The 18039-nt window shown below is 46.0% G+C and overlaps 1 protein-coding gene across 2 annotated transcripts in view; it reads right to left on the bottom strand.

The window, feature by feature from the left end:
* Nucleotides 1–10206: 10206 nt before the first annotated feature.
* LOC126547240 (extracellular matrix organizing protein FRAS1-like) overlaps nt 10207–18039 on the bottom strand; it is a 70668-nt gene continuing 62835 nt past the window's right edge. Inside the window, exons 16-17 of one of the 2 annotated variants that reach the window (XM_050195187.2) lie at nt 14158–14304; nt 10207–12293 (exon numbers count right to left, since the gene is read on the bottom strand). In XM_050195187.2, coding sequence (XP_050051144.1) covers nt 11850–12293; nt 14158–14304 — 591 coding nt within the window. In that variant the 3' untranslated portion in view covers nt 10207–11849. Of the gene's footprint in view, nt 12294–14157; nt 14305–18039 lie in introns of those variants that run through there. The other variant, XM_055062837.1, reaches the window with a different exon arrangement.

Here is an 18039-nt window from a genome sequence, read left to right as displayed (position 1 = left end):
TGTGATATTTTTGTCACAGGGTTACAGAGTTGAAAACAATTATTAGTTCTTTTTTTTCAATTTTGTAATTTTCAACATTGCTTTAATGACGATCAAAATGATATATATATATATATATATATATATATATATATATATATATATATATACTTTCACGCTTGGAAAAACCCTTTTATGTAGCACGTATTCAGCAACCTAAAGCTGTTGTATCGGGAGTTTTTCATGTCGCTCTTCAATTTTCTTATTAGCAGTTTTCGTGTAATTGTAATATTTGAGAAGTTGATTGATTATGTAATTAGGCGGAATGAAAAAATAATAATCTGAGTATCTCCAAGCGACGGCAAACAACGTTACTTTGGTTCTGTCCAGCTACGTGGCATTTGCGTATTTTTAATGCTTGCTCAAGTTACATGGGACACCCTGTGTGTACTGCTAAGGATAACGAACAATACGACCTGTTTTCCGCTTGTCAATTTTGCTTCACCAAGCAGCTGCTTCCGCAGGGGAGTACTGTGGACCACCTTTCCGTCCTTCAAGAGCACCAGGTAGAAAGAAACTTTAGCACTGGACGCTGCCTGCCGTCCGTGCGGGTCTCAGATGTCGGCGAGTTGTGACATCTGGGAACTGTAGTCTGACCGCCTCGGCACTTACGCCTCAGCAGGCCTCCGCGGCGTTCTCGCATCCTACCGAAACTTATCTGACGTTGGCAATAAGCCTTTGGGCCATACTTCTATTGCCTCCATCGCATACAGACTAGCGATGTCATTCCTGTTCCCTGACGTCCTTACTGGGTGTCTGCATCTGACACGTGATGCGTTCAGTCCCCACGGGCGTCCCGTGCTGTGTTAGCTAAATAGAAGTATGGATGGTGACGATTTCGCGTGGAGTATCGCCACCTCAACATGAATATGAAGAAAGACGCCCACCCTTTCTGGTGAATTTATGATGCCCTTGATTGCCTCTATGGTGCCTCCTTCTCGTAGTGGAAACAGCGTGAGAAATGTGGATACACATGCACACACTATTACTTCTCAACACGGCCAGAGACGCTGATCAGACGTTTGCCACGAGGCAACCCCCCACCCATCCAGCAGCGCCTACCAAGAAGTCAACGTAGCGTTGACACCGACGGCTGACAGGTCCACAAAAGGCACCCTACCCTGCCACTACCTGACAGCCTGAACTAATGATGAAAAGTGCCCTCGTCAAATGCTACCGAAACCCCGCGCCGACCGTGGATTCCCAGGTTGTTATATACTGCCACACATATTCCATACCATCGGGCTTCGGAGGCGAGGTTACTGCGGAGCGTTGCGATAGCATGGGCGTGGTATCGCAACGGATTCGACGATTGTCATTTGCTGCCAGACAGTCTTCAGAGTCCCTAGTTGACTCGCCTAGGGAAGACGACGGTATTAGAAGCGGAGACTTTTCATGCAGGAAGCCCGACGGTCCTGATGTGAACTCGGACGTTTCTCCTGCATGGAGTGGGCTTCCGTAACTGGAGCTGTTTAACTAGGCCAATAAAACCTTTTTCCTTCATTCCTACTACTGGACGTACTCGTCGATGGGCTTGGTGGATTCCTTGCCCTAACGCCACCCTGAGCCGCAACAACACACTCACGCAGGCTGATGTAAAAAAATTCTCGAGAAAGTGCTCGAAACCGAAAGTGCAGGGCAGTTTCGAACGGGCGAGTATCTCTCTCTCTCTCTTTTCGTGGGAATTATATACGGGAAATGTTTTATATATGTGATTTAATTTCAGGTAACTGAAACTCTTAATGCAACTGCTCGAAAGATATAGCTTCGCTGCAAATCGGGTTGCGATTCTGCAAGGTCACGCAAGTCTGCTGTCTGTTTTTGCTTATCAGTACCAAAACGTTAAATATGTTCTACACTCAATGGATATGGGTTAAATAGGGGTCAGAAGAAAATTGCTAAACCCTCGTCTTTTGCGTTTTTCGAGGCATTATTGAAACGCTTATAAAGATTCCCCGCTGCCCTGAAATAACAAAATATGTCAATTCCATATTTGCAGAGAATGGGATCTGTCTGTCTGTCTGTCTGTCTGTCTGTCTGTCTGTCTGTCTGTCTGTCTGTCTGTCTGTCTGTCTGTGTCTGTCTGTCTGTCTGTCTGTCTGTCTGTCTGTCTGTCTGTCTGTCTGTCTGTCTGTCTGTCTGTCTGTCTGTCTGTCTGTCTGTCTGTCTGAACTGTTTTTCCGCCAACTTGGCTCACTGGGAAGTCCATGGTCAAATAATGCGTAGAGCACGGACGTCCGCACGCCAAGTTTCATCCTAGACGCCAGCGCTCGTTTCTCCCCTGGCGGAACGATTTCACCTCAAACGGGTGTAGTTTCCGCCGCCGCTTCCCTTCACGGTCGCGCCCGCGTTCAGTTCGCGCTGCGCGGGAAACGTCTCTTGTTTGCGACGGCGCCTCTTCGGATGGCCGGAAATTATGATTGTGTTGTTAACTGTCACGACAGCAATGTAAACACGAAAGGGTTGATGCCACCAGTGAAATTCTGCCGATTCACAAGAAAATGGTACGAAAAATTCAGACGACGGACATGGATTACTGCGGTGCTTCGAACGAAGTAAACAACTGGTAAACTCCTAAGTGTATGACGGTTTTTGTATGTAACCCACATGAATTTAATAATTGCTTGGTATTTAATTCTTTTATTCATATAAAAACTTTCAGTTGTTCGACCAGCGCTTGCCCTGTCTTTCTCGTGTGCCGTTTGTGTGCGCGCTGCCCAAGAATGGAAACCACTTCTGTTTTATGCGCTAGCAGTGGCCGAAGTTCACGCGTGCCGAGAAATTAAATATGTGTACGATGCATTGAACATGACCGGAGTTCATTCCTGCATCACCACTGCATCGATCAATCGAGTTACTGGACGATACACGCCCGCGTCTGGGTCGCGCAGGCATTGCTGAAGCAGAAATGATTACTTATACTTTCAACTTCAGTCTCTTGAGCACTGTTAAAAAATGGCCAAGCTATTTACATTGCTGCCTCTATTCTATATTGGAGGGTACTTACTAGTTAACCCGCCGTGGTTGCTCAGTGGCTATGGTGTTGGGCTGCTGAGCACGAGGTCGCGGGATCAAATCCCGGCCACGGCGGCCGCATTTGTATGGGGGCGAAATACGAAAACACTCGTGTACTTAGATTTAGGTGCACGTTAAAGAACCCCAGGTGGTCAAAATTTCCGGAGTCCTCCACTACGGCGTGCCTCACAATCAGAAAGTGGTTTTGGCACGTAAAACCCCATAATTTTTTTAACGTACTAGTTAAAGTTGTGTGCACATGTCGTACTCGTGCTATGCAGCGATATATTTTGTTTATTTCCGCACAGTGTCAATAGAAGTCCGTTGTTGCCATCAGGGACAACACGGATTTGTAGCAAACATTTTGTGAGAAACTGCAAAAATGACTTAAGCTCGCATGTGCCGACGATTTTTCCGGCGGCATATACGATGTCGTTTCCAATTACCTGCTCAGTGTCACTTACATGGCTAGGCAGACTCTGCCCTTTCGCCGCACTGCAGCCATAAAAATAATCTTCAAGCGTACCGACCTTCTTAAAGGCAAATAGAAGCGTGTGCAGTCTGTTTCACACTTAGGGGAAAACTCGTAACGTATTGCATCGCGATGCGGCAAGCAATGGAGTCCTGCGGCGGCAGCAGCTCGAGCAAGCGCAGACGCTCGAGGGAGGGAGTCGTGGTCTGCGTCGTCTGCTACGGCGGCGTGCGCTGGCCGCATTGTCGGGAAGCGTGCTACTGCCAGGGGCAGTGCACCGATTTAATCTGTACTGCAGGAACTGAGCTGATATTCATTACTAAACGTTGTGCGACGCCAAACTCGGAGCCTTCATTGGCGTTAATGGAGTTCCACAAACTTCTTTTGACAGCATGCTTCGTTTGTTCTTTCGAAAGGCTGGGGTACTGAGCGCGTGCACGTATATTCCTTCACTGTGTGTGCTACCGTAATAAGCAGCGACAAGACGCACCAAGATGTGCGCGCAACGTGCTCAGTCTTTATTTGACTCGAGAGGAAAACGAAGCACTCGACATTGATAACTATGGTGGTCGAACACGATGAAACAAATGGATACGATTAAAGGAATGTTTTAGGTTAAGACAATGAGCTGGAAGTTATTTTTCTCGACAATCATTCACTACACCAGACAGACCCTGCCCGCCGGCGGGGAATTGGACACGTCACGCTCCGAACTTCAGTTAGTATCTCGTCATGTCCCCAGCGGCAGCGATGACAGCGCTCATCGGAAGGCAGTGAAGTATAGAGTGACTTAATCAGGGATGTGTTCATTCGCAGCACGTCTCAGTCGCTGACGATGGTGGATCGAAGCCTATCCTCGGGCGACTGATAGAAGGGATAGTGCGCCAGCGATACTTTCAACGAGCCCCATACATTTTAAATGATGTTGGCGCCCGGGGATTGACGCGGCCACTCCAAGAGAGTGACGGCGCGCTCTTCCAGCAGTTCTTGCACAACACGAGCAGTGTGGATCGGTGGCCTATCGTGTTAGAATATATAGTCGCCTTCCAGGAACGGGCCGTCAAGAATGTATGGAATCAGTACGTCGTCTATGACTGCCCTGCACCTTTCAGCATGAACTTACCTTCGAGGCGTATCAGTGGGCGTCGCACAACGCTTAGTAAAGACTAGCGGCTCATTTCACGCAGCAACGATGAGATCGGCGCACTGCAACTGACAGTAGAACGCTTCCCGACAATGCGTCCAGCGCGTGCCGCCGTTCAAGACCCCGCCCCTCGACCACCTGAGCCTGCGCGAGCTGCTGCTGCCGCCTGACTCAAGCGCTCGCCGCATCGCGATGCAATGCGCTCCGAGTTTTTCCCTAAGTGTAAAACAGACTGTACATCGTCCTTCGAATAAAATGTTCACGCACACACACGTAGGCACACACCGCGCGCGGTACGAAACGTGCCCAAACACGCGCAGTGCAAGAGGCAATCAAGGCGGTGCGAACGAGAGATGGGAGAGGCGTACAACCCGCTAGTTGAATTTTGCCCCGCATGCGGCGCTCTCAACGCCGGCGCAGCAGCGCCGCTCTCGGTGCCGTTCTTGTCTATTGGGCTGTTGAGCTGATGGATCCGGATAAAAAAATCAAGCACTTGGGTCACCATCTTGGGCCACGTCGTATGTGGCGGTGGGTATGTGCCGCTCATCAGTATTGTTTCATGCATCGCATGCGTAATGCGAATACGTGAGATCGTTCCCCAGCTATGACCAGTTGTTTTCTCATCCACTTTCATTTCCATTAATATCTCATTGCTTTAATTCAATTCGTAAGTACAAGTAGTTTCCCCTGTGTTCTCCTTGGTGTCTTTGTTGGCTTCTTATGATATGAGTAATATATACAGGGTGTTTCAGCGAACACTTTAAAAAAGCTTTAAAGGTTGCATGTGGCAGATATCACATTTCTAGTGCATGAGCTGGTCTACTCGAAGCGGCGGACAATACTTGCACAAATAATTGAGATCCAAAATCGACTAATTTATTAAAATTCGCTAATTAAGTTTTTAACTAATTGCATTATTGCCCATATTGCAATTTACAAATTCTAGCCGTGGAGTTCGCTAGGGGGATCCACTTGGAACGAATTTTCAAGATGACACCAGTTTCGAGATATAAATTGCCGAACTTTGCGGAGAAATGCATAGCTGCGTTCCAGTTAATTTGTTAGCAAAACGTCGTTTTATGCACTGAAGCACACAAGTAACTGGAACGCCAATGCATTTCTCCGCAAAGTTCGGGAATTTATATCTCGAAACTGGTGTCGTCCTGAGAATTCGTTCCAAGTGGACCCGCCTTGCGAAGTCAACTGCTAGGATTTTTAAATTGCAATATGGGTCATAAGATAATGAGCTAATAAGTAATTCGTCGATTTAGCATTTCAATTTTTTGTGCAAGTAGTGTCCGCCACTTCCAGCAGACCGGCTCATAAACTAGAATTGAGCTATCTGTCATAGGCAACCTTTAAAAAATTTTGAAAGTGTTCGCTGAAACACCCTGTGTGTATATATACATTCACTGTTGGGTGATTTTAACCTTCCCGTTGTAGACTGGGATTGTCCTGTTACAAATCCCGAGTTCGACACACACGTCGGGTACTTACCTGGTATAATGTTGATCCAAGACGTCAACGAAATATTAAAACGGACGTGTATTAATGGTACATTTGCCTCTCATTTGGATCTAATTTTCATTAACCGGTCTTTATAAATTTAGCTACTGCCAGCTGTGATCATTAAATATTTCTCATGCCCTCTTGATGTTCGCAATGTCACCTCTATGAAACGATTATAGGGAAAGACTTCTCGTGAGCCCATGATGAAAGTGTACTTCATTATTTGGATCTTAAATTGAGCAGCCTTGAAGGAAATGATTCTTCCGTGTTTTAGGGCAAACTTAAGGAATTGTATAATATTGCCTAAATAACTGTTCTTAATCGGATGAAAAAAAAGAAAGAACGCGCCCAGAAAACTCACGAGTTACGCGAGAGATCTTGCACCTCAAACGAAAAATGAAACGGTTGAAACCTGGTGCTGGTTTTGAATCACTTGCACAATCGATTAGATTTAAGGGTATAAAACAAGCCACAAGTTGTGTCAAGCAGTGCTACTTTTAAACCACGCTACCAAACTTCATTTGTAATTCGCCGCAAAAATTTTGGATTTTTTAGAGCGCGGCTCTTAGGCACCCGTTCCTGAGTCGGCGTCGGCGTCCCACCTGGCAACCGAGCGAACGAGCACAGCGAAATATGAGAGCGAACGCGGAAACGCAGTGAATAAGTCAGCAAGAGTGAAAAGAGTACGAGGAGGAAAGCGGAGGAGTAGGGTATGGCAAACGCGTGAGAAGAAAAACGTAGTGCCGCGCACGAGGGACTTTGCGGCGACGATGGCTACGAGATGGCGCCAGAGTAGCGCGCGTCGTCTGTATGGAAACAAAGCGCTGCATGAGCGGAGGCCTGTCTGCGGCGGCTGCTGTGAATCGCGCCCACGCGCCATCCGCGCGCTTCCTCCCGAGATCCCCCGATTAGTGAGGCAGTCGCGCCACACTTCGCGCTGTTTGCAACGTGCCGCACGAGACAGATCGTCCGCGTCAGCCACTATATCGCGAAATGAAAACACGCGTGCGACTGCGCTCGAATTAGGGAGTATCGTAATAGTCGGTGAATTTTTTAAGCAAAAGGAACAAGTGAGTGGATCGAATTATCCATGAAGACATATCCGTTATTGAAAAACAGGACATTGCGGAACACTTCAACAAATACTTGTCTTCTCAGGACCAGATGAACCTGTGTACCACAGTAACACTTCTTGTCAACACGACTCTGACATAATATCGCTAGCTGGCGTTGTTTCTGTGTTGCTGAACCTTAAAACTAAAACATCACCGGACACTGATTCACATACCGAATGTTTTCCTGCGCCGTTACGCGGAGAAGCTAGCAGAATTTCTCGTTATCATTTTCCGCACATCACTTTGACGACTGTGTTTTGTTTAGTGAAATAAACTCCAGTGATTATCAAACACTTCTTAATTCTAGTCTTCATAACACGCATTGATGGTGCACCAGGTGGGACATGGACCTCAAAGCAGACAAAGCCGTGTTTGTGAGGATAACCAGAAAGAGAACTTACTTCTCGTTTCCATATAACATTTTTTCCCGACCTCTCGCTGAAGTTCATGAACTTGAATACCTGGCAATAAGGATATCTAAAGCGTTAAGTTGAAACTCTCACATCAGCAACATATGCACCTCCTCCTTCCGTGAACTTGGCCCAGTGCGACATAGGTTAAAACGCGCCCCCTGCAGAAACAACGTTTAGCATATAATCTATCATCAGGCCGACACTTTAATGTGCCAGCGTCGTTTGGCACCCCCATACTAAACGCAATATCGAAACGCTAGAGCTGATTCGAAGAAAATCCGTCTGGTTCATATATTTCGAGTCTCGTTCCACTGATTCACACCAATTGAATTAACCTAATTTGAAAAGCACAGCATTTAAACATTACAGCTAAGGCAGAAAATACGCAGGCTCAATACCCTTCTTTTCCAGCACAAAAATAACAAGCTATCATTACATTCTCAATGCTATCTCCAACCGCTAACAGCCAGGCGCACCAGACATGACACGCTGGTTTCTTAACACCATACGTCACCAATAAAAACATTATGGGGTTTTACGTGCCAAAACCACTTTCTGATTATGAGGCACGCCGAAGTGGAGGACACCGGAAATTTCGACCACCTGGGGTTCTCTAACGTGCACCTAAATCTAAGCACACGGGTGTTTTCGCATTTCGCCCCCATCGAAATGCGGCCGCCGCGGCCGGGATTCGATCCCGCGACCTCGTGCTCAGCAGCCCAACACCATAGCCACTGAGCAACCACGGCGGGTCATACGCCACCAATACAAATGCTCCTAAGTTTTCATTTTTCCCACGAGTGGAACCAGCTCCCACTGATGTCATCGACCGGCGTCAATGATATCGAGAATAGCGTTTCCAACTAGCAATGTTTTGTTGTACTTTGATGGTTTCGAACTCACAATCCTTATTCTCAAATCAGGTTTGTTGCTTTCTGAACTATTCCCTTATTTTTCCATATTACAAATGTCCATATGTCTTCCAGTTATTTTTTTTTTCGTTTAACAAATGTAAAATTCGCAAAGTTTTATCGTATTTTGATAGCTCACATTTCACAATCATTGTTCTTACAATATGTTTATTGTTTTCCGAACAGCTCGTTCTACTATGTGCCTTGTGCATTCGTTTTTCGAAGTGTCATGTCCTCCTCCTCCTCCTGCTTGGGCCTGCAGTAATTTGTTAAAGAATAATTGCAGGGAACTGAATTTATTAATGCAACTTCTCGAAAGATATAGCTCCACTGCAAATCGGGTTGTGATTATTTATGCAAGGTCACACAAAAAAGTCTGCTCTCCGTTTTTAATTATTATTATTTTTTTATGTTGTTGTTATTACTCGTGGCCTAGTTGTGGAGCGCCCGCCTCGGCTGCAGGAGGTTGTGGGTTCGATTTCCACCGCCGCCGGGCACCCACTGGTTCAAATGGGCACTATGCAGTGTATCCCTGCCTGGTGTTCGACTTCCTTTAGGGGTAATAGGCTTGGGAAGGAAGCCTGCGCCCTAAATTCCTGTCGAGATTCTCGTGAGTACACACACACGCGCACACACACACACACACACACACACACACACACACACACACACACACACACACACACACACACACACACACACACACACACACACACACACACACACACACACACACACACACACACACACACACACACACACACACACACACACACACACACACACACACACACACACACACACACACACACACACACACACACACACACACACACACACACACACACACACACACACACACACACACACACACACACACACACACACACACACACACACACACACACACACACACACACACACACACACACACACACACACACACACACACACACACACACACACACACACACACACACACACACACACACACACACACACACACACACACACACACACACACACACACACACACACACACACACACACACACACACACACACACACACACACACACACACACACACACACACACACACACACACACACACACACACACACACACACACACACACACACACACACACACACACACACACACACACACACACACACACACACACACACACACACACACACACACACACACACACACACACACACACACACACACACACACACACACACACACACACACACACACACACACACACACACACACACACACACACACACACACACACACACACACACACACACACACACACACACACACACACACACACACACACACACACACACACACACACACACACACACACACACACACACACACACACACACACACACACACACACACACACACACACACACACACACACACACACACACACACACACACACAGAAAAAGTGATGTTTGGACCGCTGCCATGGCGGCCATTTTCCACGTGGCGCCCCAAATGCACCCATTGAGGTGGGGACGCCTTTGGGTTGGACTGCCAAGAGAAATACACCGGACAGGCGTGATTTAATATTTCCCTTTAGGGTCCATTTAATGCATAATCGACCTCCTTTCAGATTATGAGTGAGTATAATTTATAAATAGAGGATACCTCTTTTGTGCATCTGTGGCTGGACGGGATGCGCATACCGGGAGGGTCTGACAGCAGTTCCGTAACCCATCTTTACTGTCACGAAAGCTCAGTAACGATCAAGTTTGTCTAAAGACAGTGATGCTTGGAACAAGGTTGCGTTCATTTACATGCACTTCTTCAATACGACCGGAAACGCGCATTGCGTTTTCACCTGCGCTACAATACATTCCTGCAGAAACCATCGATAATGGGTGTCAAAGATAGCGTTAACTCCTTTGAAATTTGCTGTAAATCCGTTGAGTTTCCGGCTTAGAAAGCATCTCTTTCCAAAATTTCCCAGTGCGTTATAGAACGGACAACTAGAAATACACTTTCACAGCACTGAAATAAATAGTTAAAGTTCATCTCCCTGAGAGAAGGTATGGCAGTTAGTAAAAGCTGTGAGTGTCTATTTCTTTTTCATGTCTGATGCGCTGGGAAATTTTGTCAATACATGCACCAACTAGTCCAGCGCAAAACTTTGGTGAAGCAGCTTTCCGTCGCCCCCTCCACCTCTCCAAATTACTCCTCTCATTCCTCCATAACCCCCTCACGTCATTCCATATAATTCCTTTACATTGGTTTGGCCAAGTTTTCGTTTCTGCAGGACCGGTGCAGCTTACTATTAAACTGACTCCGGGATCGGCCCACTTTAATCGGCGAGAAACCAATCGAGTCGACGGACAAAACTCGTGGAAGGTGGCAAAGAAAGCTTCGCTTTCGTAAAAGAATTATGCGCTCGAAGGCTTGCATTTGTTGTAGTCACAACATTTAGCATTTGTTGCTTCATTGCGTAATTCCGTAGAGAACAGAGCCGGTCGCCGGCACATCTTTATGTGTATAGTACACATGATTACATGCCTATAGCGTTATTTATGTGGTATGACGCGCAGTTGGAGAAACGCGATAGATTCCTCTTCCACCTCCTCTCACCCCTTCCCAACCGCATCAGCACACTGTCCTCGTACTCCTTCGAACTGACGGTCCATTAAGGATTGGATCGTGGCAAAGAGCGAACGCTTAAAGATGTCTTAGCTGTATTACAGTTCACACGGCTCAACGTTGACCCCTTGAGGTTTTTGTGTTTTCTTGGTACTGCTACGGAAACACAATCGCGCTAATACTTTTTCACGGCTTTGCTGTCATGATGCTTATTTTTAGCCATTGATCTAACATCTGCTGAAATATCTCCCCTTGACAGCGGAGAAGCTCTTTTCCTTGGATTCAGTAGCCGTTCCTTTAGGAGTGGTCGTTAAGCAAGTAACCTTTGTTTTAGTCAAGCGCGATTGACCCTGCACATAGCCCGCTGCATTTTCGGAAGATGAAGCTTGTTGTCCATGTACGCTACTCCTTCACTCGTGGCCAGCATGACTGCAGCATTCAGATCGGACGAACTTTCACGCGTGCTTGTCTTGTGCAAACGTCTTGGTGCGCGTGAAACGTGTCGTATAGTTCGCGGGAGCATGCAAAAGCGGGAGCTTTCGGTTTCAACTGTCGGGAGCGAAAAATCGTGCAACGCCTTCACGGGGCTAAATGTCACACTTCGGTGGTGTCAGGGCGCACAGTGTCTAACACGGGAGGCCACGCCACAACCCGCGCTCCTTGCATGCACAGCGACGATACATTGTAATGGTGACAGTGGCTATGATGATGGTGATGGCCGCACAGAGCAGCGTAGCGACCGCCGTTTCGCGCGCCAGTACTTGTGGCTGCAGAAGATGCGACGACTGCTCGGCGGTGCCGGTATGCGGCCCAACCGCCAAGCAGCAGCACCGAGAGCGCAGAGCTCCCTGCTGCGAGCACTGTGGAAGCGGCGCCAGCCGACTTGCCGCCTATGCGGAACGAGTGCATCTCGGTCGCAGTCGCCGTCTCGTTGCTCGGTGAAGTCACCGTCATGCCTCGGCGCCGTCTATGTCCGCCTCTGCCGTGGGGCACGACCGAATACAGCACCTGCAAGTACCACTGGCCGCCGGACGCAGTCTGCGAAAGGGCACCAGTTATAAGAGGGCCACCTTAACGGGACACTGCAGCACTTTGTGAACACGGTAACAAAACGATCGCTCTCTCCTGTGGCTTTCGAGGCACCCTTTATATATGCACCGTCTGCGACGTCGTAGACCCGCGCGAACGCCAATAGACGCGAGCCTTTGGGCGATTGGTCATGATTACCAGTTACTCCCGAGCGAAACCTCGCTAACGCATGCACACTCCTCCAATATTCTAACAAACGGTGAAGCGATGGTTCACGCGCCCCGCCGTTCATGTCCCTGCTTCTATGTCGCTCTCCGGCACATTTGTCAGACGCCCAACGGGTTACCATAAGTGCGCCGCGCAAGAAATAGAAAGTAAGACAGGGTCCTATCGCTATCGGCACCGCCACAGCTGAGAGGAAATGTGTTGAGGAGGAATGGGAAAGCATATATACTGCTCCCTTTATACCTCCATTGTTATTAACTCTCATTTAATAATTTCTGAAGAATGCATTCAATGAATTAAAGGCATCGCCACTCACTCCGCCGTGTTCTCAATATTAAATGTCCCATTCCGGTCGATGCGCGAAATATTGGCAAAAGAGTAATGATATGCTGTTTTTTTTTATCTCTCATTAACTGAAGTCAGCGTCACCAAACGGCATGCTAGGAACACGAACACACAGACGAATGCGTTAGCACTTGGCGGTAGCTGTCCCGCGTCAACGCCAAGTTGCTATTTCAGACGATTGGTGCGCGCGTCGTACACGCATCGCATGTTTTGCACGATAGCACGTGCGCGCGTGCTGATTTCTATAATGACCACCGGCGCCGGAATGAAACGGGCGAATAATAGTCAACCATAGCATTGTCTTTCGCGGAGTACTTCTCTCTCTGTGTATTCCGATCTCCTACACATTCTTTCCCTCGACAAACATTGTCTATTGTCTTCGTGGCACCACTGTTTCATGTCGGCATAGCTTGTGAATGGTGTAGTCCATAAACATAAACGTTGCATGAGATTACACGTTCAACCGCACGACAATGTAGTCGTTCGTACGTGTCGCAATAATGTTTAGTGCATTTTATTTAACCATTTCACGAAAGATTCTTTTTACACAAATTCCAACATGCGTCCTGGATCTGCATAATTGTTTATGTTCCATTAATCGTACTTTCAGCTCAACCAACGTTCTCTGCCGAAGTCAGCTGTGTCAGAGTGCGAGCTTGCAACGAGTGCGTACATTTAGAAGGCTACCCTACAGCTTACCCCCACCGATCTCGGCGAGAGTTACCTTCGCTGCATGTCAGGCGGGATGTGCGGCGAAGCGGAACAAGCACACCGGACTTGCGAAGTCGCGATCGGTTAGTTTCCTACTAATCCTGATGAATCTCAGCTAAGGCAAAAACACCTGTAATAAATGGTAATCTTTTTTTTTTTTATGTAACAAGTACAATGGGAGAAGAACAGTCGTACCTATAAACAGGGCGAAAGAGAGGCTGGCACATCAGCGCGAGGCGAAAGGAACACACACTGTTGTGAGTGGTTAATGTGATGCGTCGCCGAAGCGTGCTTGCTGTACATCCTCCCCCCCTCCGCTTGCAAAACAACAGCAGCAGCAACAACAACAACAACAACAACAGCTGTTTAAAGCAACATGTTAGATTGCGCACTGTGATAGGGGTCCGTATTAAATAACAACTCATATTTGGCCATTTCGAACTATCAAATTTGCGTACCGTAGTGCCGGCGGTGTTCTGGAGGTACAGTGGCTAGAATAGTGGCTATTCCAGACACTGTACTGGAGTGGACCTCCACGAAAGTTACTCTGGAAGCAGTGGTTAGAATACTCTTGCATGAAAAGCCAGCTCACCTCATACAGAGGATCAACCAGCATGGAGAATCCGTCAACTCCCGGATAGTCCCGCAACCGGCTGGTGAGAGAATCCTGTTCGGCAAGTTTGGCCTTGAAAGGCACACCTGCTACCGAATCATGGACGTGGTCTGGATTGCTGCGGTCCTATTCGACAGAAACACACAGGAAGTGTACGCTATAAAGCAGACCTTTCTCTTCTAATGCACCATTGTGAGCTGTCCTACTCGTGTATTGGCGAAAAGTATCCCCCTGCCTTAAGAAAATCAGTCGATGGGACGCTTTGCAGAGGACAGCGTGACACCAACCTTCGCAAGAATGCATAACTTTAAGAATCCGAGACAATTAATTGCTTCAGGCCAATTTTTCTGAAGCTGCTTTTTAAGCCAAGCTGCGTACTGACCGATCTCGAAGTTCCACTAATCTAGCTGTGCTGTCTCTAACTGACTACATAAAAAAAAAGTATCGATTCGGGAAACTTTGTCGGGTCTGTTTTTTGACTTAGAAGCTTTTGACATGGTTTACCATCAAGCCCTGTTTAATAAACTTGAGTGTTATGGTATAACTGATCGTGAGCTAACATTCTTTAAAAAATACTTTAAAGGCAATACACAGTACATGCAGCAAATACTTTCTCTGTAACGAAATGTATTAACCAGGGTGTACCACAATGCTGAGTTCTAGGTCCTTTGCTTTTCGTTCTATATATTAATGATCTTCCGGATTCTCTTTAATCCTCCAACTACGATCGTTGTATTTTATATGCAGATGACACAACCATATCTTCATCCGATAAATCTATTACTACTCTTACTTCAAGGTTAAACATTGCATTCAGTAACATCAGGACATGGTGTAGCAACAATTACTTAGTTCTATAATCCTCTAAAAACTAAATTTAGGTTGTTTAAAAGTGCTCAGCGGCCCTTTACTTTTATTCCTGAACTAAAGCTTGCAATTCATTCAGTTCCCGCTTGCAACGATGTTACTTTTCTTGGCATATATCTTGACCCTGACATTTGGCTGTCACTTCCAACATCTCAAGCAGAAGGCTGCGTTTGGTAACCGCGCATTAATCAAAACTCGCCTTTTCTTTTTATTGGGAGGCTCTGCTAGCATTTTATTTTGCTTTCATTCATAGTCACATTAATTACGGTATTGTTTCATGGGGCAACACGTACGCTTGTCACTTATCATCAATTCTACATATCCAAAATCAGTCAAATACGCATTATAACTTCTAGTTCCATGCAATCCAATGCCTCTGTCTTACTTCGCTGATACAATATCTTGCCTGTTAATTATTTGTTTCTGTTTAACATAGTCGTCTTATTTCACAAGTTGCTTCGTAATAACCTCACGTGTTCGTTCATTGCAGTTGACCTTTTGCAGAATAAAGGTGTAATCAAATTTGCTGCTAGCAACAATTATGGCAAAAAAAAAAAATCTGCATTCGCTGCAGTTTCTCTTTGGAATAAATTACCATTAACTATAAAATCATGTACTTCTCTTGAAATATTTTTCAAAAATTCGGCAGAGACACCTAAGACTGCTTACGTGTGGGAATGCGATAGCTATATAGTCGCTTTGATAAAATGTTTTTTTTTTTCTGCGCTTTCCTTATCCGCGCAAATTCTCACCTGCGTTTTAACTGCGCCCCAGTAAGGCCAAGTGAAAGCGCGCCAAGTGTCTCAACGCACTCGCTTGCCCGCGAGGAGTTCATAACTCGAAGGGAGTTCATAACTCGAAGGAACGCTGAGCTGTGTTCAATGGGACATTTATTACCTTTATTTTATACGCTCATTTTATACCCTCGTGACGTGGCGCCACCTCTTACCCATTGGCTGCGCCGTCACGTGCCCAACGATGGACGCTCTATAGGCCACACCTTTAGTCAGCCAGATGGCTGCCACGTGACGTGCGCAATGACGCACGCGCTAGGCACACATTCAGTCATCGAGAACCGTGCTCATGTCGCACCCCTCCGGGGTGCGACATGAGACCCAGACCGAAATTTACCTAATACTGTTTTCAAAGGCGTTAATTTACTTTGTTTACAGGAACCTCCCTGAGAAATTCGACGTCTGTTCGAGTATTTTTTCATGTGGTTTTACCCTTTGCCGTCGGCCACTTTTGGTGCCATGATTCGGTCACGCCGCCGACTACCACGCCGGATTTTCGCGTAATGTTTTCGCATTAAAACTTACCTTAAGTATCATTTCCTGCGATAACTGTACACCGATCTTGGCGGTGTATCTTAGACTTCTCTCTCTCATATGTCACTTTTTTTGTGATTTATCGATGTTATTTTCATCCTTGCTTGTTCCCGGCTTTGTTTTATGCCGTGCTTTTCAAGTTTGCTTGATTTGAAATGAAATGTGTAACAATGAATTTAATCTGTCAATGTTATTTGATAATAGCGTTCATTTGCTGTGTGTGGATATCACCATCAATGTTATATTATTAACCGAGGGTTCCACTACAGTTCTTTCACTTGAGGACCCTCGTCTGTATATTTGTGATGTTGTAACTACTTTTTCGGAACCAATAAATCCGAATCTGATATTACACTATCGCTGTCGTGTCCTAAAATGTTATGCACAACTGAATATGATATCGCCTTAACATTGAACTCTCCATGAAGTAGATACCCGAATGCGTGGAACTACAGCCTAATTAAAGAATATAGCAATGTATCCTGCTTTTATTGATTCATATGCCGCTTCACCGAAACGAAACGACAGAGCGACATAAAGCACCATATGTTCGTCACACTAAGTTTTCCCGGTGTTGGTGTTGAATCATTCCACGCCAAACGCACAAGCCGTGAACTTGATTCTCTCCAATTTTTATTTTAACATTTTGGCTTACTACACTTAGTTAAACGCACTCGTAAAATATTTCTGGCGAAAACCATTTTTGTCTGTCTGAGCGTTATTTGAATTTAACAATGTAAAGTAAAACGTGGTATACAAAAAAGAAGTGCTTAATAGCAGGAGTGCATCAATTTTTCCCGGATAATTGAGGGAGATAGCGTTTTGATGCGCGCCCCCCTATTGAGACCTTCATAATATTTTTGCTGCATTTTTTGTCGATGCGAAAATTACAATTTCGGGCAGGTTTGGCAGTTTTTCAATAAGAATTTCAGCTTCCTTCTTAGTTATTTCATTAACTCAGAATAGTAATCTTAAACATATATAATTTGTCAAAAATGGTTTGGCATGTAAGAAAAGCGAAACGTACATGAAAAATTGTCTGAATTAAAAAAAAATTGCTCATTTGCCCTGTGTTCTGCTATAAGTGGACTATGGGCGTAATTCATTAAAACATGATAAGGCAGTTAGTAACAGGACATGTAAAACTAATTGTTTAGGAAGTTTGAGCGCAGCATTTTCTTAGCCCTGATTTCTTCTTCTTTTTTTTCTTTTTGAGTCCAAAGAGTACATTGCAGTAAAGTACATTTTCACTGCAATGTACGCCTTGGTCTGGCGTGAAATTGATGCTGCGATGGCGTTTTTCCTATGAAAACGCTGGAGGAGTTACGTATGTGTGTCAATTTGCGCCTGTCTCCTTGCATGAACAAAAGAAGGTAGCCTTCCGAAGCCATTCACATGTGTAGGCGTGCAATCAATGATGACAAACTGGTCATCGCCACTAGCGAAACTTGGTATTGGCGACTTCACCCTTTGGTGCTTTATAGTAAATCGATCGCGAAATTATGCAAACAGTAGAAACGCAAACAGGAACCGGCGTCATCGGGGAACACGCAGGATGAATCCAGCGCTGGCCTATATAGCGCTCGCATGGATTGACATTTCTCCAATTGCCTTCGTTGGCATCCGCATTTCGTAAGGGTGCACGGTATGGGTAGAAACGCACTGG

The sequence above is a fragment of the Dermacentor andersoni genome, chromosome 1 (assembly GCF_023375885.2).
Source record: "Dermacentor andersoni chromosome 1, qqDerAnde1_hic_scaffold, whole genome shotgun sequence".
NCBI lineage: Eukaryota > Metazoa > Arthropoda > Arachnida > Ixodida > Ixodidae > Dermacentor > Dermacentor andersoni.
Note: the sequence above shows the minus strand (reverse complement) of the source record. Positions and strands in the feature narration are given on the sequence as shown.